General features: G+C 33.4%; 1 protein-coding gene across 1 annotated transcript in view; it reads right to left on the bottom strand.

Moving 5' to 3' along the window:
* dpy (fibrillin-like protein dumpy) overlaps positions 1-18,675 on the bottom strand; it is a 138,503-nt gene that overhangs the window by 53,862 nt on the left and 65,966 nt on the right. Inside the window, 23 exon segments of the mRNA XM_011496805.1 lie at positions 163-495; positions 918-1,685; positions 1,998-2,378; positions 2,481-2,801; positions 3,477-3,659; positions 4,074-4,154; positions 4,733-4,876; positions 7,414-8,202; positions 9,658-9,795; positions 10,879-11,112; positions 11,276-11,678; positions 11,858-12,126; positions 12,205-12,582; positions 12,733-13,377; positions 13,661-13,843; positions 13,924-14,112; positions 14,208-14,730; positions 14,818-15,532; positions 15,607-15,757; positions 16,016-16,431; positions 16,719-17,100; positions 17,217-17,405; positions 17,777-18,675. The exon segment at positions 17,777-18,675 is cut by the window's right edge and continues 12 nt beyond it. Coding sequence (XP_011495107.1) covers positions 163-495; positions 918-1,685; positions 1,998-2,378; positions 2,481-2,801; positions 3,477-3,659; positions 4,074-4,154; positions 4,733-4,876; positions 7,414-8,202; positions 9,658-9,795; positions 10,879-11,112; positions 11,276-11,678; positions 11,858-12,126; positions 12,205-12,582; positions 12,733-13,377; positions 13,661-13,843; positions 13,924-14,112; positions 14,208-14,730; positions 14,818-15,532; positions 15,607-15,757; positions 16,016-16,431; positions 16,719-17,100; positions 17,217-17,405; positions 17,777-18,675 — 8,714 coding nt within the window.

The following is an 18,675-nucleotide window of genomic DNA, read 5'->3' as shown; positions in this document are numbered from 1 at the left end:
AAGTAAAACATCGTATTCTTAGTAATCATTAATTTAGATTGAAATATATTAATAATTAATTAGAGAAGAATTAATAATTATTTTAAATTAAAAATATAAAATAATAAAATAAAAAAACAGAATGAAAAAAATGCTACACTATTTAAATATTTTTCAATGTACCTGCAGCTTGGTAACATCCTCTGTATGGATCTCCATTAAGTCCAAGTGGACAGCTGCAAACTGGTGTATGTGAAACAACTCGGCAAAGAGCATTTTCACCACATGAGCCAAGGCATGGATCTGCACATTTCCATCCAATGCAAGCTTGATCGAATGAACAATCAGCATTACATAAGCATTGTGGTCTGCAGATGGGATTATTTAAGTTTTCTGGATAATTGCAGCTACCACACATGGCAACGGTGCCAGTGAAGTCAATACAGACATTATCATCTCCACAGGGTGATGGTTGGCATGGTCGAGTAACGTTAGGGCCATCGATTGTAAGGGATGCTGTGAATAAGAAATAACGATTGTGCTATAATTCGATCTAAGAAAATGAAAATTAATTCGATTAATGTAAGGTCGATTTTTAAATGCAATTTTTTTATAAATTTTTTTTTTTTTTTTTTTTTTTTTTTGATAAGTAATTTGAATACGATCTTAAAATATAAGGTATATTTTACAAATAAAAAATATTTTTCTTGAAAAATTAAATATCTTTCATCGTTAAATTAATATTTTCGTATTTCAACTTTTTAATTTTTTCTTTTTTCTTTTTTAATATATTGCTAAATTTACTATAGATTAAGATTTTTAACGCGATTTTTTTTTATATTAAGCAACATTCATTGAATAAATAATGTCTTGTTATTTTTACGAATAGGTTAAATTCAAGAAAAATGGATAAGAGTTTTCAAACAACATTTACTCACGCTTATGTGTACATCTGATGAATGGATTTCCAAAGTAATTATCATTGCATTCACAGGTGGGAGTGTGATATGATACCATGCAATGTGCGTTCATACCGCACACTGTTCCTAATTCACATGGATTTACGCACTTATAATTGAGACACGTTTGATTATTTGAGCAGTCTGAATTAATGCTACACTCTTGTTTACATCCAGAGTGAGGATCTCCCTGGAAATCCGGTAGACAAGAACAAGCAGCTCTATCTCCGATAACCTGGCAAATGGTGTTCAATCCGCAAGGACTCGGTATACAAGGGTTCGACTTCTCGCGCGGTAGGTCATAAGGTTTCGCACACCTAAACAATGGATTGCCTTGCAAATTCATTTTACAGCTACACAGCGGATGATGATCTATAACTTGGCAGTCGGCATTTATACCGCATGCACCTAAACAGGCGTCCTGACATCTGTAGGCAATACAGGCTTGACTCGAGGAACATTCTTTATCTTTTAGGCATTCTGGTCTGTCGCATCCACTAGGACTATCGGGATCGCCGGAAGTACCAGGCTGGCATTCGCAGACGACTCGATTATCGGATGTGATCTTGCAGTCGGCATTACGTCCACATGGATTTGGTTGACAGGGTGTTTTCGGTGGTTTGTGGCAACCTTGGTAGGGATCGCCATAAAAGCCATATCGACAGTAGCAATGCTCTTGATTATCGGAAATATAGCAATCGGCATTTTTACTACATGGGCCGGGTTGACATAGCGATTCTCCCAAAGCTTAAACAATGATATTCTTATTAATTATATTGTGGATTATTAATAAAAAAATTAATCAGTTTTAATATTATATTTATGAACACGAATGTATTATATATAAATTAACAACTCTTTAAAATATAAATATAATTTTAATTGTATCATCATTATTTTCACATCATTTTTTTACGTATTTTTAAAAAAAAAAAAAAAAAAAAAAAAAAAAGGATAAACGTTTTCAGAAAAATATTTGGTACTTTATAAATAATAAATATCTTCATATGCATATCTGGAAAGTGAAATGTTAACGATGTTTAAAATGTTTGAAAGTACCTGTGCACGTTTTGTAAGGATTTCCAATAGATCCGTCGGGACAATAGCATGATGGGGTTCGATTAGAGTCACAAATCGCACCAAATCCACAAATGTTGGGTTCGCATGGATTGGTTTGAGGTATGCATCCTCTGACAGTATTAGGACTTTCGATAAAACCAGATAAACACGTACATTTGGAGAAGCCGTTATCCAAAACAGAACATTGCGTATTTGGACCACAGGGTGATGGATTGCATGGATGATTTTTGAGCTCACAAGGTGATGCCGGTGGATAGCCCTCGAATCCTGGTAAGCAGAAACACGTGACTTGGCCTTCAACTACACGGCATCCAGAATTTATACCGCATGGATTGTTCTGACATTGATCGCCTTCTGGTACTAAAATGAAAAATACGACATTTACAGATAAAGTTACAAATAGTCAATAATATTTGTATTATTTAAAGTTAAATGCTAGTTAAATAAATATGCTATACTTACTACATTGTTCAAATGGGTTTCCGGTCAATCCTTTCGGACAGAAGCAAATCGGACTCCCATTGTCAACTTCACAGAGTGCATTTAAACCGCACGGATTTAAAGCGCATGGATTGCGCGAAATTTTATAACAAGCGATTTGTGGACTACCTTCAAATTCAGGTAAACATCTGCATCTTGATTGATGATTATCAACGTAACATTCCGCATTTTCGCCACAACTGTCTTCAGAACAAGCATTGATACAACGTCTGTTCAGCCGATCGCAGAGACTATTTGGCGGGCAATCTTCGTTATATTGACATATATTATGTGGCTCCTCAACTAAATAATTCAAAATAGTTGTTTCAAAATTTCAATTTAATATTCAAATTTCAATATAATTTGAGTATAAAAATATTCAAATTTCTTACAACAAAATCTTATTCTGTAAAATCATTTACTAATCAATAGCAACAGTGTTATTTTTATTTTTACCAAAAATTTCTATTTCTAATATAAGAAAAAGTTTCGAGCCAAAAAAGAAAACTGAAAATAGAAAGTTAATGTATACTGTAATAACTGTATTCAGAGTTAATTATATAATTATCAACTATATAGAGGCATTAGAAAAATAAAACTAGTTTTACCATTGCTATTCTTTTTGATAATTTAAAAAATATGATAAAATTAAAGATTTTGTTTCATAAAGATATTTCAGTTATACTAATTGTAATTATTTTATAATTTTTCTTCCACAAAAACTATTTACTAATATATAGTAATATTGAAATCAATGAGATCGAATGTAGAATGTAAACGATCAAATTACCACTACCATAAGTATTGTCTTGTATTAATAAACACAAACTTTTCAAGCAGCATATCATACGTATTATTGTTATTATTCTTCAAGTGAAGAAAGTAAACAACAACAAAGTCATTCATATGACTGAATTTCAGTTGATTTCATTTATTTACTTATCTTAGTAATATAGTTAAATATTAATCTGAACATACTTGGGGAGCAGGCTGAAAAGCCGTTTCCATGATAGCCCTCCTCGCAACTGCAATCGGTTCCATGATTCGTATTTATGCACACGGCGTAAGCGACGCAGGGATTCCTGATAAGACAGGGTTCTTGGCAGAGATTCTTGTTGCAGGTTTCCGTCAACGGGCAGTCCCTGTCGCTTGTGCAACCCACTAAGAAAAAGATACCAGGAAAGCCCATATAGCCCAGAGAAGGTGCATAAGAATCGAGTATGTGTTGCTCATTTTTCTTTTATGGATTTATACAAAGCGCTACGTAAGTTTCATAAATAAGAATTTTCCGAAATTGGCCGAAATTGAAATGATGATTTATGGTGGGTGCAGTTGAATTTTGAAATTTATAAATATAAATAGTTTCTCTAATAATGCATGTGTGCTTTTAGAAAAACTCATCTAATTTAGTGTTCTGGGACGTAATCACTTTTAGCCCGAAAAACATTATTATACAATTATCATTATTATGTACAATATATACATTTTTGTGAATTTGAATTTTACGTAATTTAATTTTCCTTTTTATAAAATGACATCTATACATAAATATAATTCAACAAATCGTCCACGAACCTTTAACACAGGTTTGACGAATCGAATCGCACTCCATACCAGCTGGACAATATGCACACCTCGTATCATTTCGTTCTGTAACTTTATCAAGAAAATAAAATATAGCTTTTTTATTATATATTATTATTTTGTTTTTACAAATAATAATATATAATATAATAATAATAATAATAATTTACGACATTCGCTATATACATAAGTGTAAATACATCAATCATAGTTTACATCAAACATATCGACAAACTTATCAATGCAATAATCGAAATATATCATCGTATTCCAAGTATTGTACAATTGAACAATGAATAAACTACAAAATATTCATTTTTAAAGAATCAAATGAAAATGTTTTCCACTAAGTGCCTTACTGAATCGCGTATTGAAAGAAAATGTTCCTTCAGTAATGTAAGATAGTATCTGAAACTTACAATATGAAATACGCAATTACGCGTACTATTGTACTTTATATTAATCCAATTTATATATTTGCCTAAAAATTTTTAAGTGTAGTAAATTAAATGTAAATTAGTATATTAAAATATTTTTATAAAAATCATAATTTTTCTATGTATAGAATATTTAAAAAATAATTACATAAAAGGAATAGGTTAATTTAATGTTCAATTCTATGCTATTCTAACTTAAAAATTAAAACTCACCCTTAAAACATACTGCTGTATGTGCTTCAACAGTACAATCTTCGTGCTCTTGACACGAATTACCAGTTGTGCAAGGATTCAAGCATTGCTGATTTATGCAAGCCAACTGCGATGAGCAATCTTGATCCACCGAACATTTAACATCTAATAATGAAATTACTCGTTTAGTATTATAATTACTTGTATCACAGAAGCTAAATTTTTATAAAATTAACTTTTATGAAAATTTTTTTCTCTTATAATATGCAATAATTATGAAGAATATTGAATTTTTTGCTTTTGTTATTTATTTTATTTATTTTATTTTTTTTCAAAATAAGAAATGCACATTACATTTCTGTTAAGATATTTATTATAATTGTTAGTTAGGAATATTTTATAAGGAAAATCTAAAGCGATAATGTTTCAGCATATAATCGTATATTTTACATTGAAAGTGTGTGTTTTTTTTTTTTTTTTTTTTTTTTTATTATAAAGCAAGCAATATGACTATTTACATGTTAACTTAAGCGAAATATTAATAATGCATATATAAACAGTAATCATGCGTATAGGTTAGTATATAAAGAAAATTTTACTAATAATGTAACGAGCGGCATACATATACACGTATATACAACAATGTATAGAAATATAAGAGGGTTATGACGGCTGTACATTCTCCAGAATAACTTGCTTTCAATATCCACAAATACGTATATTTCATGTTACAGTAATGTACATAAAGTGTATAAATAAAAATATATGCAAAACCAGCTTATATTAATTTTATTAACTAAATATAATTTTTTTAAATACCTCCGTTTTGTACATAAAAAAAGCTTCTTTCGAAGACTAGAATAAGAAAAGAAGTAAATTACAGATGGATTAAACAAGTTTACAGTCAGTCAATGGGTAACTTTATACAAATAACAATAACAATAAAAGCGTAAGTTGCGTATTAACAATGAACTTTGAAAAACGTGTCGCTTAATTATTAATTATAAAAAATCTACGTATAAAATATTACAGCATGCTTGAGTACGACATAAAATTAGATTAGCTGACTAGAAATCACATCTAATAGAATATCACAGAGACAGATGTAACGGAAATATCGTCCGGTACAGCGACAAATAAACGTTGGCAAAAAAACACAATACAATAATTCTAAAATATAGACGGCAGAAATTATATTTACATGTCTCTTGTATTATTAAATTATAGATTTATATGCTAAAGCTGAAAAGCTGGAGATTATACATAATTTGGATAATAAAAAAAAAAAAATAAATAAATAAGAAAAAAAAAAAATAAACAAAAAGAATATAGTGAAATAGCTAAATCGGCCCCATACGATAAAGTAGAAAATACTTATTAAACTAAAAAACACGCCATCATTTTTCTAATAATTATGCATTACATACAAACTTAAATAATTATCTTACACAATACAAAGAACATTATTAATATAAACTAAGATAATCTATTTATTACTCTAGAACTACTCCCAAATGGCTAAACCAACTTTTGAAACTTCCGTTTTAAATTCACTCAATATTGTAAAACCAATTCTAGAAAACGAAAATATTTTATAATAATTTAGAACTTTCATTCAATTATATTGATCATTATTATGAATATTTAATTTTTGTTTTAAAAGAAATGCGTCCATAAATAGAGAAGAAATTTACTTAAGTTTAAATATTTAAAATTTGTATCGTAATATACAATATGGAATTCTATGATTTAACATTAACATTTATTTTTTAAGTAAATTGAAAGCTTATAAATATTTAGTTTATATATGGGATTGTTGTAATGCCCGGCTACATAGAGATCTTATTACATTGTGGATCCTATCAAGAGCTTACCAAACTTACTTACTTACAAGGATGCATTTTTTTTTTATAAAAATTGACTGTCCACTTTTCAATTTTTTCATACACAAAAATAATTAAAGCTTTCCATTTTTCTTTACACAATGCTTTCCTTGATTCCATACTATATATATATATATGTATCGATATAAATTACAACGGTTTATTTTTTTGTTTCGTAAAAATCTTTTACATACATGGCCGTTATTCTTTTAAAAGTAATCAAATACATATAAACTTAGTTGTTATAATAAGCATTAAAATTAAAATAGCTTTCATTCATTAAAATGAAATTCTTGAGATAATCGATCGATCGATTTACTGCTATCGATAATCAATTATATTCATTAACACTCAATGAATGCTGCAAAGAAGTTTCATTCAATCCATTTGGGCTACATCTGCTGGCATTCGGTATAGAACTGGGATAAGATGAGAATAGGGCTTGGCTTGAGCGATGTACAGTAAAAGAGGAGCAATAAAATTAAAAATAATAGGAGTATTTATTGTATAACTGGTGTAGAGTTGGCAAGCAATACCAGTAAATACGACAGAGTATTACAGAGGCTTACAATATACGCAGAGATAAGACGCTGGGCTATAAGTTACAATGAAAGACAATAATACAGGTGAAAATCATAAGAATAGAAAATACTTGAAACGTATGTTGTTTAGGGACATACAGAGAGAGAGAGAGAGAGAGAGAGAGGCAGAGAGACACAGAGAGAGAGAGAGAGAGAGAGAGAGAAACAAGGTCGAGCATGAGGCAAAGAGATAGAGTCTGGCAGTTCATGGCTTGCGTTGGCTGAAGAGTCTTATTACCTTTCATACATCCGTACTTAGTGTCCGGTACAAAGCCGGGGGGACAGAACTTGCAGATGGGTTTGTGTTCCTCCACGTAGCAGGGAGCATCGGCCGGACACGCAGCCTCGGCGCAGGGGTCGAGACAACGATAATTTCTGCAGGCCAGATCCGCGGAGCAGCCGCTGTCCCTGAGGCAGATCGAGAGCGAGGGGTTGCAGTTGCGTATGCAAACGCAGACAGGCCGGTGATCCATGACCTCGCAGCTTTTATCCTGGGGACAGGGGGGCTTAGCCCGCGATAGACAGGGATTCTGGCACTTGCCGTTGACGCAGGCGGTGTTCGAGGGACAGTCGAAGTTCTTGCGGCAGACGGGCGTGTCCGGGGCGCAAGTGAGCTCGCCAAGCTCGTTAACGACGAAACCGTGTTTGCACACGCACATTGGTCGGTGATTGCGCACCTGACACCGCTTGTTCACCTCGCAGCTGTTCTTGAAGTCGGCACAAGGATCGCGGCACTCGCGAGTTTGCGCGTGACAAGCAAGGCTCGCCGAGCAGTCGCGATCCGAGGAGCAGCCGATGCTCGGCATCGGGGGCCGCGGACTGATCGAGTCGCACTTGGGGTCCGGATTGCAGGCCGTTTGTGGCATCCCAATGTAACACTGGGGACACGAGCACCGAGGCTTGTGCAACACCACCCGGCAGAGGGCATTTATGCCGCAGGCTCCACGTAGTGTGCACGGGTCCAGGCACTGAGCGTTTATACACGCTTTCTCGTTCGGGCACTCGGTGTCACTAGTACACTCTTGTTCTGCGTTTCCCGAGATTTTTATCCGCGTCGTTATTTTATTGTTTTTTTTTTTTTATATATATATATATATATATATATATTTTGTTGCAATTTGTGTTTCATCATTTGTTTATAGAGTCGTTTCCGTTGCGTTGCACAGTTGTTGGTGAGATTATTGTTTTAGCGAGTCAACGTTTCGAGTTTTGTTGATCGATTTGGACGTCGACGATCATGTTGATATTTTTGTCATTCATTTCGATAATGGTGGATGTGGGAAATTCATGGGAGATAAAAAAAAGAATAAAAGCATTATAAGAACTGTGAAAAGAAACGTTCTCACAAGTAAATAATAAATCACATGCTTTGTTTGGGAAAAGATCTGTGCGTTAACTGATAGAAGTGTAGCAAGATCTCGCACGATCGAAGACTTTAAGTACGTATACATAAACTTAGGTAAGCTTGAAAAACATTCCATATACAAGTGATGTCAACGTATCAATTAAAAATCAATTTATATTATTTTACTTACATTCTAACTTATATGCGCATCTATAATGTTATTACGCAAATTTTTATATGAAATGTTTTTCAGTAGTATTTGTCACTCAGAAGATTTTAAATATTGTAGAAGGTACAAAACGATTTAAGCAGCCATATTTACATTGAAGCCCTTACAGAATTTACAGACATAGGGAAGTATATAAACAATCAACTGCGATAAACATATTTGAGCAGTTTGTTCAAGCACGGGTATATGAGAATGTCCCTTTAACAGTTCCCAATCTGTATAAATATGATTATAGAGTTTACGGACACAAGGAACAAGTGCCGTCGTGCATCGAGTGTATGTGCATACTCCTTCTCGCACAGAATATCCATGAGATATTTAAAATAACAAATGAAATAATAAATAAAAAAAATTAATGAATATATAAAAAAGTAAATAAATAAATAAATACCTTTGACATAATAAATAAACAGATTGGATACTAAAATAAACATTCTACATATGTGGTTATAATGTGTGAAACGAGTATGAATGAGCGTGTTCTGTTTAAATTGGACTATGTACAATTCATTTCGATATAAAAATATGTTTAGAATATCTTTTTGTTTATGTACAAATGTTCAATTAACATTTAATTGTTTTGCATAAAGTGTTATGAATATATACGTATGTAAAATTTACATATCGTGCAGAACACTAGCTTTAGCTCCGCTCCAATCACATCTGTCTCTCATTGTTAACGACTCACTGGATTAATTTGTATTATAAACGTATTATTTAACTATATAGTATTATGGCAAAGTCCTACTTGAGACTTGGTTATTCTCTACAGAGCATCTTTTTTCTCGTTCATCAGCATTGCTTACACATTTTTGCTTTATTTAATTCGCTAGTCACAATTGCTATACACATCAAAGTAAAACTAATTTCACTCAGAAACGAAAAATTATTATTCCATGATCTCTTACCTGTCGTGCACTCAATGTCCGGCGATCCGGTTGTACCCGGAGGACATCTACACACGAATAATGTGCCATCGCGTATGCATTCTGCGTTCTTACCGCAACCGATTGTTCGACAATCGGGAGAGGCTCTTTCTGGTTTACCTATGATGAATTCATTATAAATTATTTTCAAACTGCAAATTGACTTGATAACATAAGCAAATGCATAGGAGCTCTAATTAGTATTGTATTACTTCAACATTGCATTATCATTTTAAGATCGAAATCTAAATTCAACATTTCATAGAATTAATTCTTTAATAGTCTACGATTTATGATTATTTTTTTGCGATGATTAATTTTGTAATTAAATTATTGCAAATGAAATTCATTATTTTATCCGATTCTCAAATGTAGGAATCAATTTTTACGGTATTCTACATGTTGTGTAATGTGCAACATTTGGCGATTAGAGAATCGGTTCGTATAAACTGATTATTTATTTTTAATAATATTTTTTTTTTAAATTTATAACAAATACTTTCTATTTATTATACATAAAACAGAAAAAATTGTTTAAAATTTATATTATTTCTAATAAATTTGATAGAAAAAAAAACCATTCAGTTTTAATTAATTACTTCATTCGTAAAATTCTCAAATAATAATTATATAAAATTTAACTAAAATTTTGTAGTAAAAGCAATGAAATAGATGATTCGAGCATAATAGTTTTATCATTAATCAAATAAATATTAATAATTTAAATAGCTGTAAACATTAAAAAGTAAAACATTTTGTACATTTATTTTATAAAATTATAAAGTTATAAAATAATTTGAACCTATTTACATTTCATTATATAAATTATTTATAAGAAGATGAAATTATTTAATTAGAACTATTTATTTATCTAAGACGTTTTTCTAATTAATTTAACTGTAATAATTTAAATACTTAACTATTTCAGTTTTTACTTAATCATAATACTAAAAAAAATAATGACTTAATAATTTGATGATTAATAATTTGCATATTAAAAAGAATAATGAAGTATTTAAAAACTTATATAATATATTACAATAATAGAGAAATTTTCCTAACTATTTAATATTTTTAATATTTCAAATAATGAAGCAATATTAAAATTTTTTCTATTTTAAAAATATTATTATTATTATATTCTATATAAATACTAATTCGAATTTCGAATTTTTATTTAAGTAATAGCTCTATTCTACTTACAGATATGATAAGGATCCCCGGATGGATAATTTGGTGGACAATAGCATTGAGGTTGATTTTGATAATCACGGCATACAGCATTTAATCCACATTGTATATCTTTACAAATATCACAAGAGCATCCCTGATAACCATTTCCATTACATCCCGGCTCACAAACGCACTCAAAACCATTTGTAGATTCTTTACATTTCGCATTAACGCCACAAGGTCTTCTTAAACATTCGTCTCCACCTAAATTAAAATGCGTTATTTGCTTTATAAATAGTTCTTACATCACCTATCATCGTATCATAAAGGAAAATATAAAAGAACGCAGATAGTATACGTTGACTAAATTATTTAAAATATATATTAATATTAATAAGCATATCGATCAAATAATCTACAAACGTACCTTTTTTGCAATTAATATTAGGGTTTCCAAAGTGACCGGGAGGACAAGAACACTCAGCCTTACGATTTACAACGCGACATTGGGCATTGAAACCACAAATACCATGTTGCAAACATGGATTTGTGCAAACGCCAGATTCGCTACACTGTTTATTAAACTCGCAATCATTGTCATGATGACACTCGAGCTGATAACATTCTTTACTGGGTTCTCCTTGAAAACCATCCGGGCAAAGGCAAACAGCTCGGTGATTCGATATTCTGCACAAAGCATTGATACCACAAGGTGACTGATTGGATAGGCATGGATCGACACATTGTCCACTCGTGCATGATAAAATTGCTGGACAATCATTGTGACTTCGGCAGCCGACCAAACACACTCCTCCATTGCAAGTGTAGCCCTAAATAATATTAATAATATTAATAATGATAATGACGATTATAATAATCAAACGTGATATTTATATTTGTAAATTAAGTTTATAAAAATTACGGCTATTTAAGTATGTGTCAGAAATTCTGCTGTTGAAATAATTGTTATCGCTTCAATAATTTTATATAAATATTTTTTTGCATTTACCTTAGGGCAATCATTTTTAGCGTCACATTTAACGCGACACTTTCCAACATGACATGATTCACCGCAAGAGCATTGATCTTCAATTTGGCAACTACTAACACAGAAACCTGTCTCGTCGCAGTCGCAACTTCCATCGCATGGAATCATTGTTTTCGTACAAATTATAAGGGCGTTGCCATAATAATTTGGAGGACAGCTGCATTGTGCCGCATGATTTATAACGCGACAGCCCGCACAATTTCCGCATGCTTTTCCACCTTCGCAAGGATCTAAATAAACAGTATACTCATTATAGAAAAATTACTTATTACAGAATTATATAATAATCTTTATGAACATTCATTTACTTTTGCATTTGTTATTGATGCAAGACTCGTCACTAGGGCACGAATTGTCACTACGACACCCGATATCACATAATCGGTTCTGGCATATTTGGTTCAAAGAGCAGTCTGCGTCACTGTTACAAATTGGTTTACAAATTCCACTGTTGCATCGTTCATCGTTTAAGCAATTGGCGTCGCTACGACACGTTGAATAACAAGATCGTCCATAACACGACTGTCCAGGAATGCATTCTGTATCTGTTACGCAAGGTAGAAAGGATTGTTTGCATCCGCGGATTGGATCACCGACTAACGGAGATGGACAAGTACATTGCTTCCAATGATTTATCACAATGCAATTGGCATTTGTTCCACATGCGTTTGGAATAGAACACAGATCTAAAAATAGAAATTCTGTGTCATATAAAGCAGGCGATTTCCAATGTAACGATAATAACATTTTTATTTTAAACATGAATTTATAAACGAAGGATATGCACTGCCGTAATAATTATTAAAAATAATATTGTTAAAAATGTATCTACGTACCTGTACACTGATTGTTGTAACAGCCGAAATTATCTTGACATTCGATATCGGATCGACATCCAGTACTACAAACCAATCCTTCACATATTTCACCACTTCGGCAGTCTTCGTCTCTTCTACACAAGGCTTTGCATACTCCAGATGGATCGCACCGCTCGTTACTTAAGCAATTTGCATTTGAAGAACATACAGGCCGGCAAATACCACTAATACAAGCGTTTCCAGGTGAACAGTCTCTATTGGCTAAACAACTCGGTCCTGGCGTTCTCAAACACGCGATTTTGGCAGTCGGATTTGGTATGAAACCTGATGAACAAGAGCAAGTGGCTCGCTGATTGTTGACAGTGCATTTTGCATTTGGTCCGCAAGGCGTTACTTCACAAGGATTCACACATTTATTTGATAAGCAAGCTTCATTGGCATTACAATCTTCGTCGCCGCCACAACCGTCTGTGCAAATGTTCTCTAAACAGATGTCGCCAAGGAAGCAGTCATTATTAACTTTGCACGTTAATAGGCAATTGCCGCGTATGCATTTTTCGTTGAAAGCACACTCGGTATCACCGTGACAGGTTGGCAAGCAGACATTGTGTCGACATGTATTACCTTCGTTACAATCATTACTATTGCTGCACGAAACAGGCACTGTCAAGCAAAAGAACACATCGATTCAATGATGGATTTTGATGCTTCGAAAGGTAAAACGGATGAATTTCTAACGATAATTTTTTTTAAATAATTCTAAAAATATCTTAATTTAATTTTTTTCTTAATTCTATTCTAACTAATTTTTAACTTTTTTTAAGTTAATTTTTTTAATTAATCTTAATTCTTAATCTTTATTTTATTTTTTATTATTAATGTTCTAATCTTCTAATCTTAATTAAATTATTTATTTACATACATCAATATTTTATTCATTACTTACATCTTACACATTCTACTTCTGAGTTTCCAGTGAAATTTGGTGGACAACTGCAGTGTTTCATATGATTTTTCACTTTGCAATTTGCATTTATTCCACAAGCAGTTCGCAATTTACATGGATCTAAGCACTCGCCGTTCGAACAAATATCTGATAAGTTACATTCGTCATCGGATGTGCATGGTGCTATAAAATATTTACTTTTTAATACCTTGTACTATATTACAATTACTCGAGTATTATTGACATATTATTAATATTCTTACGTCTACAAATATTTTCATAGCAATTTCCAATACATTCAGAGGAAGAAATACAGTTCTTTGGCTTCGGCCTACAGCCGACAACCAAATCATTTGAATCTCCTTCATAATTTGGTCGACAATAACATGCCCCAACATGGTTATCAGAAATACAATCTGCATTAGGTCCACATTGTATATCAGCACAAACGTCTAAAAAAAGAATATATTTTTATCGTTAGAATTAAAATTTGTCCTTAAATAAATTATCTATAATAAACTATTATTGAAAGATTTTTATTACAAACCATAGCACTTTAGAAGATTATTACGATTAATGCATTTAGCCGTGAGTGGACAATCATCATCGACTATACATTCGCCAGGTGTTTGGCAACCGCTGTTATACGGATCTCCAACAGTTCCAAGTTGACAGTGGCATTTGTAACTTCCTCGAGAATTTTCACAAAGAGCACCAGGAGCACACGGTGTTACGGCACAATAGTCGATTAATTGGCAACCAATTGTAGCCTTTCCCGTGTAACCTGGCTGACAACTGCATATTTGTTCATGATTTTTTGTAGAACAAATAGCATTTTGTCCACAAGGATTATGAGCTAGACAAGCTATTCTACATTTATGCAAGTCACATATTTTTTCATCGGAACAATCATCGTGTACTTTACATTCAATAGGTTGGCATCCAATTTTATCATTGTTGACATCGCCGAAATATCCTGCTTTACAAAAACAATGAGCAATATGATTATCTGCTTTACAAACAGCGTTCCTTCCACATAATATCAGATCACATGCCTTTTCACATTGCGCCTGAAATAATAAATAAAAAAAAAAGATTATCTTAATTAATATCGTATTATTGTTTCTGTAATCTTTAATAATATGTTAAAAGCTTACTTGTCCAAGATTGTTCTTGACGCATTTTTCATTGGAGTTACAATCATTGTCCGAAAGACAACGAAGCTCTTGTACACAGATATTATTTAAGCAATATTGATATTCGGGACAGCTCGAATTATGTCTACAAGTCGGTTGACATAAGCCTTTAATACATAACTGATCACCGATACAATCTCTAGTATTGGTACATAATGCTGTACATATTCCACCATTACAAGATGAGCCAGTCGGACATTGGTGATCGATTTTACAGTACTGTACGGGGGTACAGCCAAGATTTGGATCACCTGTACCACCCGGTTGACAAGTACAAACATAGCTATGATTGAGTGGTGAACAATCAGCTCCAATTCCACAAGCGTTTGGTACGGAACACGGATCAACACATTTATGATTGTAACAAGCACTGGATGCTTCGCATTCACTATGGTGATTACATTCGAATTGAATGCATTCAATCAGTGGGTCGCCTGTAGTTTGTCCAGCACATTTACAAATTGGAATATGGTCGTGCATTTGGCATTCGGCATTGTGGCCACATGTATCAGCGATTGAGCAAGGGTCGCGGCAAGTGTTATCAAGACACGAGGCTGTATTTGGACAATCGGAATCTGTGAAACAGTCACCGGGTTGCTTACAGCCCAATTTAAATGGATCTCCTATTAATCCACGAGGGCAGCTACACGCGAATGATCCTTCGGTATTTTGACAACTATAATAAACGAAAAAATTATTATGATATTTAAAAATGAAAATTCACATTGTGCATAATAAATAATCATTTACATAGCTGTGCTGTGACAAGGTTTATGTAAGCATTCGTTGATATCAATGCATGATTCGTCTACAAGATCAAATCCATCATAACATTTACATAATCCAATGTGATTGGTTGCTACGCAATTTCCATAACCGCAATTGATTTGGTTGCAAGGACCTGTGCATTATAAAAGAATTACATTAACAATACATTTATGAAATCATCGATTTATTATTTAACAAATTATAATTAAAAAGCAACAAGCTGAATAAAGCACCATTCCAATTAGTATCTTTAAATAAGCGTTTAATATATATATATATATATATATATATATATATATATATATTTTTTTTTTTTATCAAGTTTTTGATTCATTTAAACATTTGTTTTTTATTAAATTATATATTTTATAAAAATAGAATTATTTCTTACTTGCACATTTATTGATATCGATGTTGCAGTATTTATCACCTGGACAATCGTTATTTGATAAACATTCAACTTTGAAGCATCCTGAAGCATCTCCAATATAACCGGGTTGGCATTGGCAAGCAGCGGCATGATCGATAACCGAGCAAATAGCATTCGTTCCACAATCTGCAAATGAACACGGATCTGTGCAGCTGTGTTTTATACATGCTTGAATAGCTGAACAATCATGATCGAAGTTACATTGATCAGGTGTGGAACAGCCTATACTAACTGGATCACCGGCTGTGCCTTGAGGGCATACACATCGATATGTACCATGTAAATTTAAACATCTTGCGGATGAATGGCAAGGATTTTCTTCACATTCGTCGATATCTACACATTTTTCCGGCCCATCAACAAAACCTTGAGCGCATCTGTTAGCAACAGAAATTGCAAACATCCATTTATACGATTTAAATAATAATAATATATAAATAATTGAATCATAATACAATTTATATCAAATAAGTATTGTATATTCAAACTAATAAGTACTATGCATATTTATTGATTATTTATTAATTATTTGCATTAAACCGAAGTCAATTTTACTTTAAAAATTTTTTTCAAGAAATACATCAAAATTAAAAAAATGGATTTTAAATCAAATTTCATAATAATCTTCAAATCTACGATTAATCTTATATGGATAAAAATTCACCTGCACTTGTTACTGATGCAAACTTGATCACTATTACAACCAGCGTCCGACGTGCATCCAGTTTCACAATTTCCATCAATACAAAGTTCGCCGGGCAAACAATTACTATCTCCATAACAAATTTTGATACAGATTCCATTATTACAACGTTCCCCTTGCGCGCAATTAGCTTGCTCTTTACATTGGCATTGGCATTTTCCAGATATGCACGAATGCTGACTGGGACAGTCGTGCGAGCTTTTGCATCCGCTGGGTACTCGTACACATCCTTGCTGAGCGGTTGGATTGCCTTGAAAACCGATCGGACAAGTACATGATGTCGTATGGTCAATACAACTACATATTGCATTTGGGCCGCATACGTTCTCTTTTTTACATGGATCTATAGAAAAATTATAATATTTATAAAATGCAACTCTGTTGAAATAAATTAAATTTATTTAGTAACGGTGAATTATATTTGTTATTTCAGGTTTACCATTAAGATAATAACTGTACCTTGACATTTTTTATTGATGCAGGATTCCGATTGTTGACAATCTCGACTACTTCGACAACCCAATACACAAACATTAGTCGTACAAGCTTCATTTAATTGACATTGATTATGATTTGTACAAGGTATAACGCATTTTTTGTTTATACATTTTTCTTTTTCTGAACAATCTGACGTTGATCGACATACCGCTAAAATTTTTAGATCATATTAAGATTTGTAGATTAAAGTTTACGATGTAAAATATAGGGAACCATAAATAATTCTATAATTTTGTTATTATTATGTATGCATTTTTACGTTTAAATTCATATTAACAAAATCTAGATAGAATTAAATTTGAATTCTCAGGAAGCGTACATAAGAATTTAAGTAAAAGAGTGCGTGCATTAATATTATCAATGCGAGCATTATCAACGTATTATTTTATAAATAAATAAATAAATTATTTTGTAAATGAGAATAAAACTTGGGAATAAAAATGAGAAAGAAAAGTTAAATAAAAATCATATGCCCTTCGGCTTAAATCCTTATGTATGCGTGAAATGAAAGTTACACCTACCGCGACATTGGCCATCTAAACAAATACTTTCTTCGCAATCAGTGTCAAATGAGCACTGGCTGGTTGCTCTGACACATCCATCCTCTAAACCTTTAGTCGAGGGGACAAATCTGTGCATGCACTTGCAAATTGGCTCGTCATTAACGATTTCACAAAGGGCGTTAGGACCACACGCGTTTTCGCAGGGATTAACACATCGTCGGCCCTGGCAGATCGAATGCACCGGGCAATCTTTATTGAAAGCGCAATGGCCCTCAAGCTCACAGCCCTTGCCACCGGCGAAGGGATCCCCTAGGTGGTTTGGTGGGCATTGACACAAGGGGCTGTTCGATGCCCCGGCAATACAAACGGCTGTTTGATGGCAAGGGTTGGGTGAGCAGGTCTCGAGAGGGGTGCACTCAATGTCGGCTACGGGATTGGGCTTGAAGCCCGGTGGACATTGACAGATAGCTTTGTGATCATCGGCAATGCATACAGCGTTGAGACCGCAGGCACCCATATCGCAGGCATCATAGCACGTGTGCTTTTGTAGGTTGCAAAGTTGTGTGGGCGGGCAGTCGATATTGTATACGCATGGCACGCTTTGGCAGCCCTTGGTTGGATCGTTAGGGTCGCCGGCGTAGAGGCCAGGTGGGCACTCGCAATTAGCGACGTGGTTACGTACAACGCATAGAGCATTCGGACCACAGCTCAGAAGATTACAGAGGGGCTGGCAACCGAGGATACCGTCGGCGCCGGTCTTGCAGGTCTCGTACTCGGGACAATCGGTATCGCTTAGGCACTGATCCTTGCGCGCGCTCAGGCAGCCGTAGCGGTCATTGGGATTGCCGCTGAAGCCAGGAAGACACTCGCAGCGAGCCTGGTGCTTGTTTGAAACGCACCGGGAGTTAACGGTGCAA

This window comes from Ceratosolen solmsi, unplaced genomic scaffold (genome assembly GCF_000503995.2).
Source record: "Ceratosolen solmsi marchali unplaced genomic scaffold, CerSol_1.0 scaffold29, whole genome shotgun sequence".
NCBI classification, from domain to species: Eukaryota; Metazoa; Arthropoda; class Insecta; order Hymenoptera; family Agaonidae; genus Ceratosolen; species Ceratosolen solmsi.
Note: the sequence above shows the minus strand (reverse complement) of the source record. Positions and strands in the feature narration are given on the sequence as shown.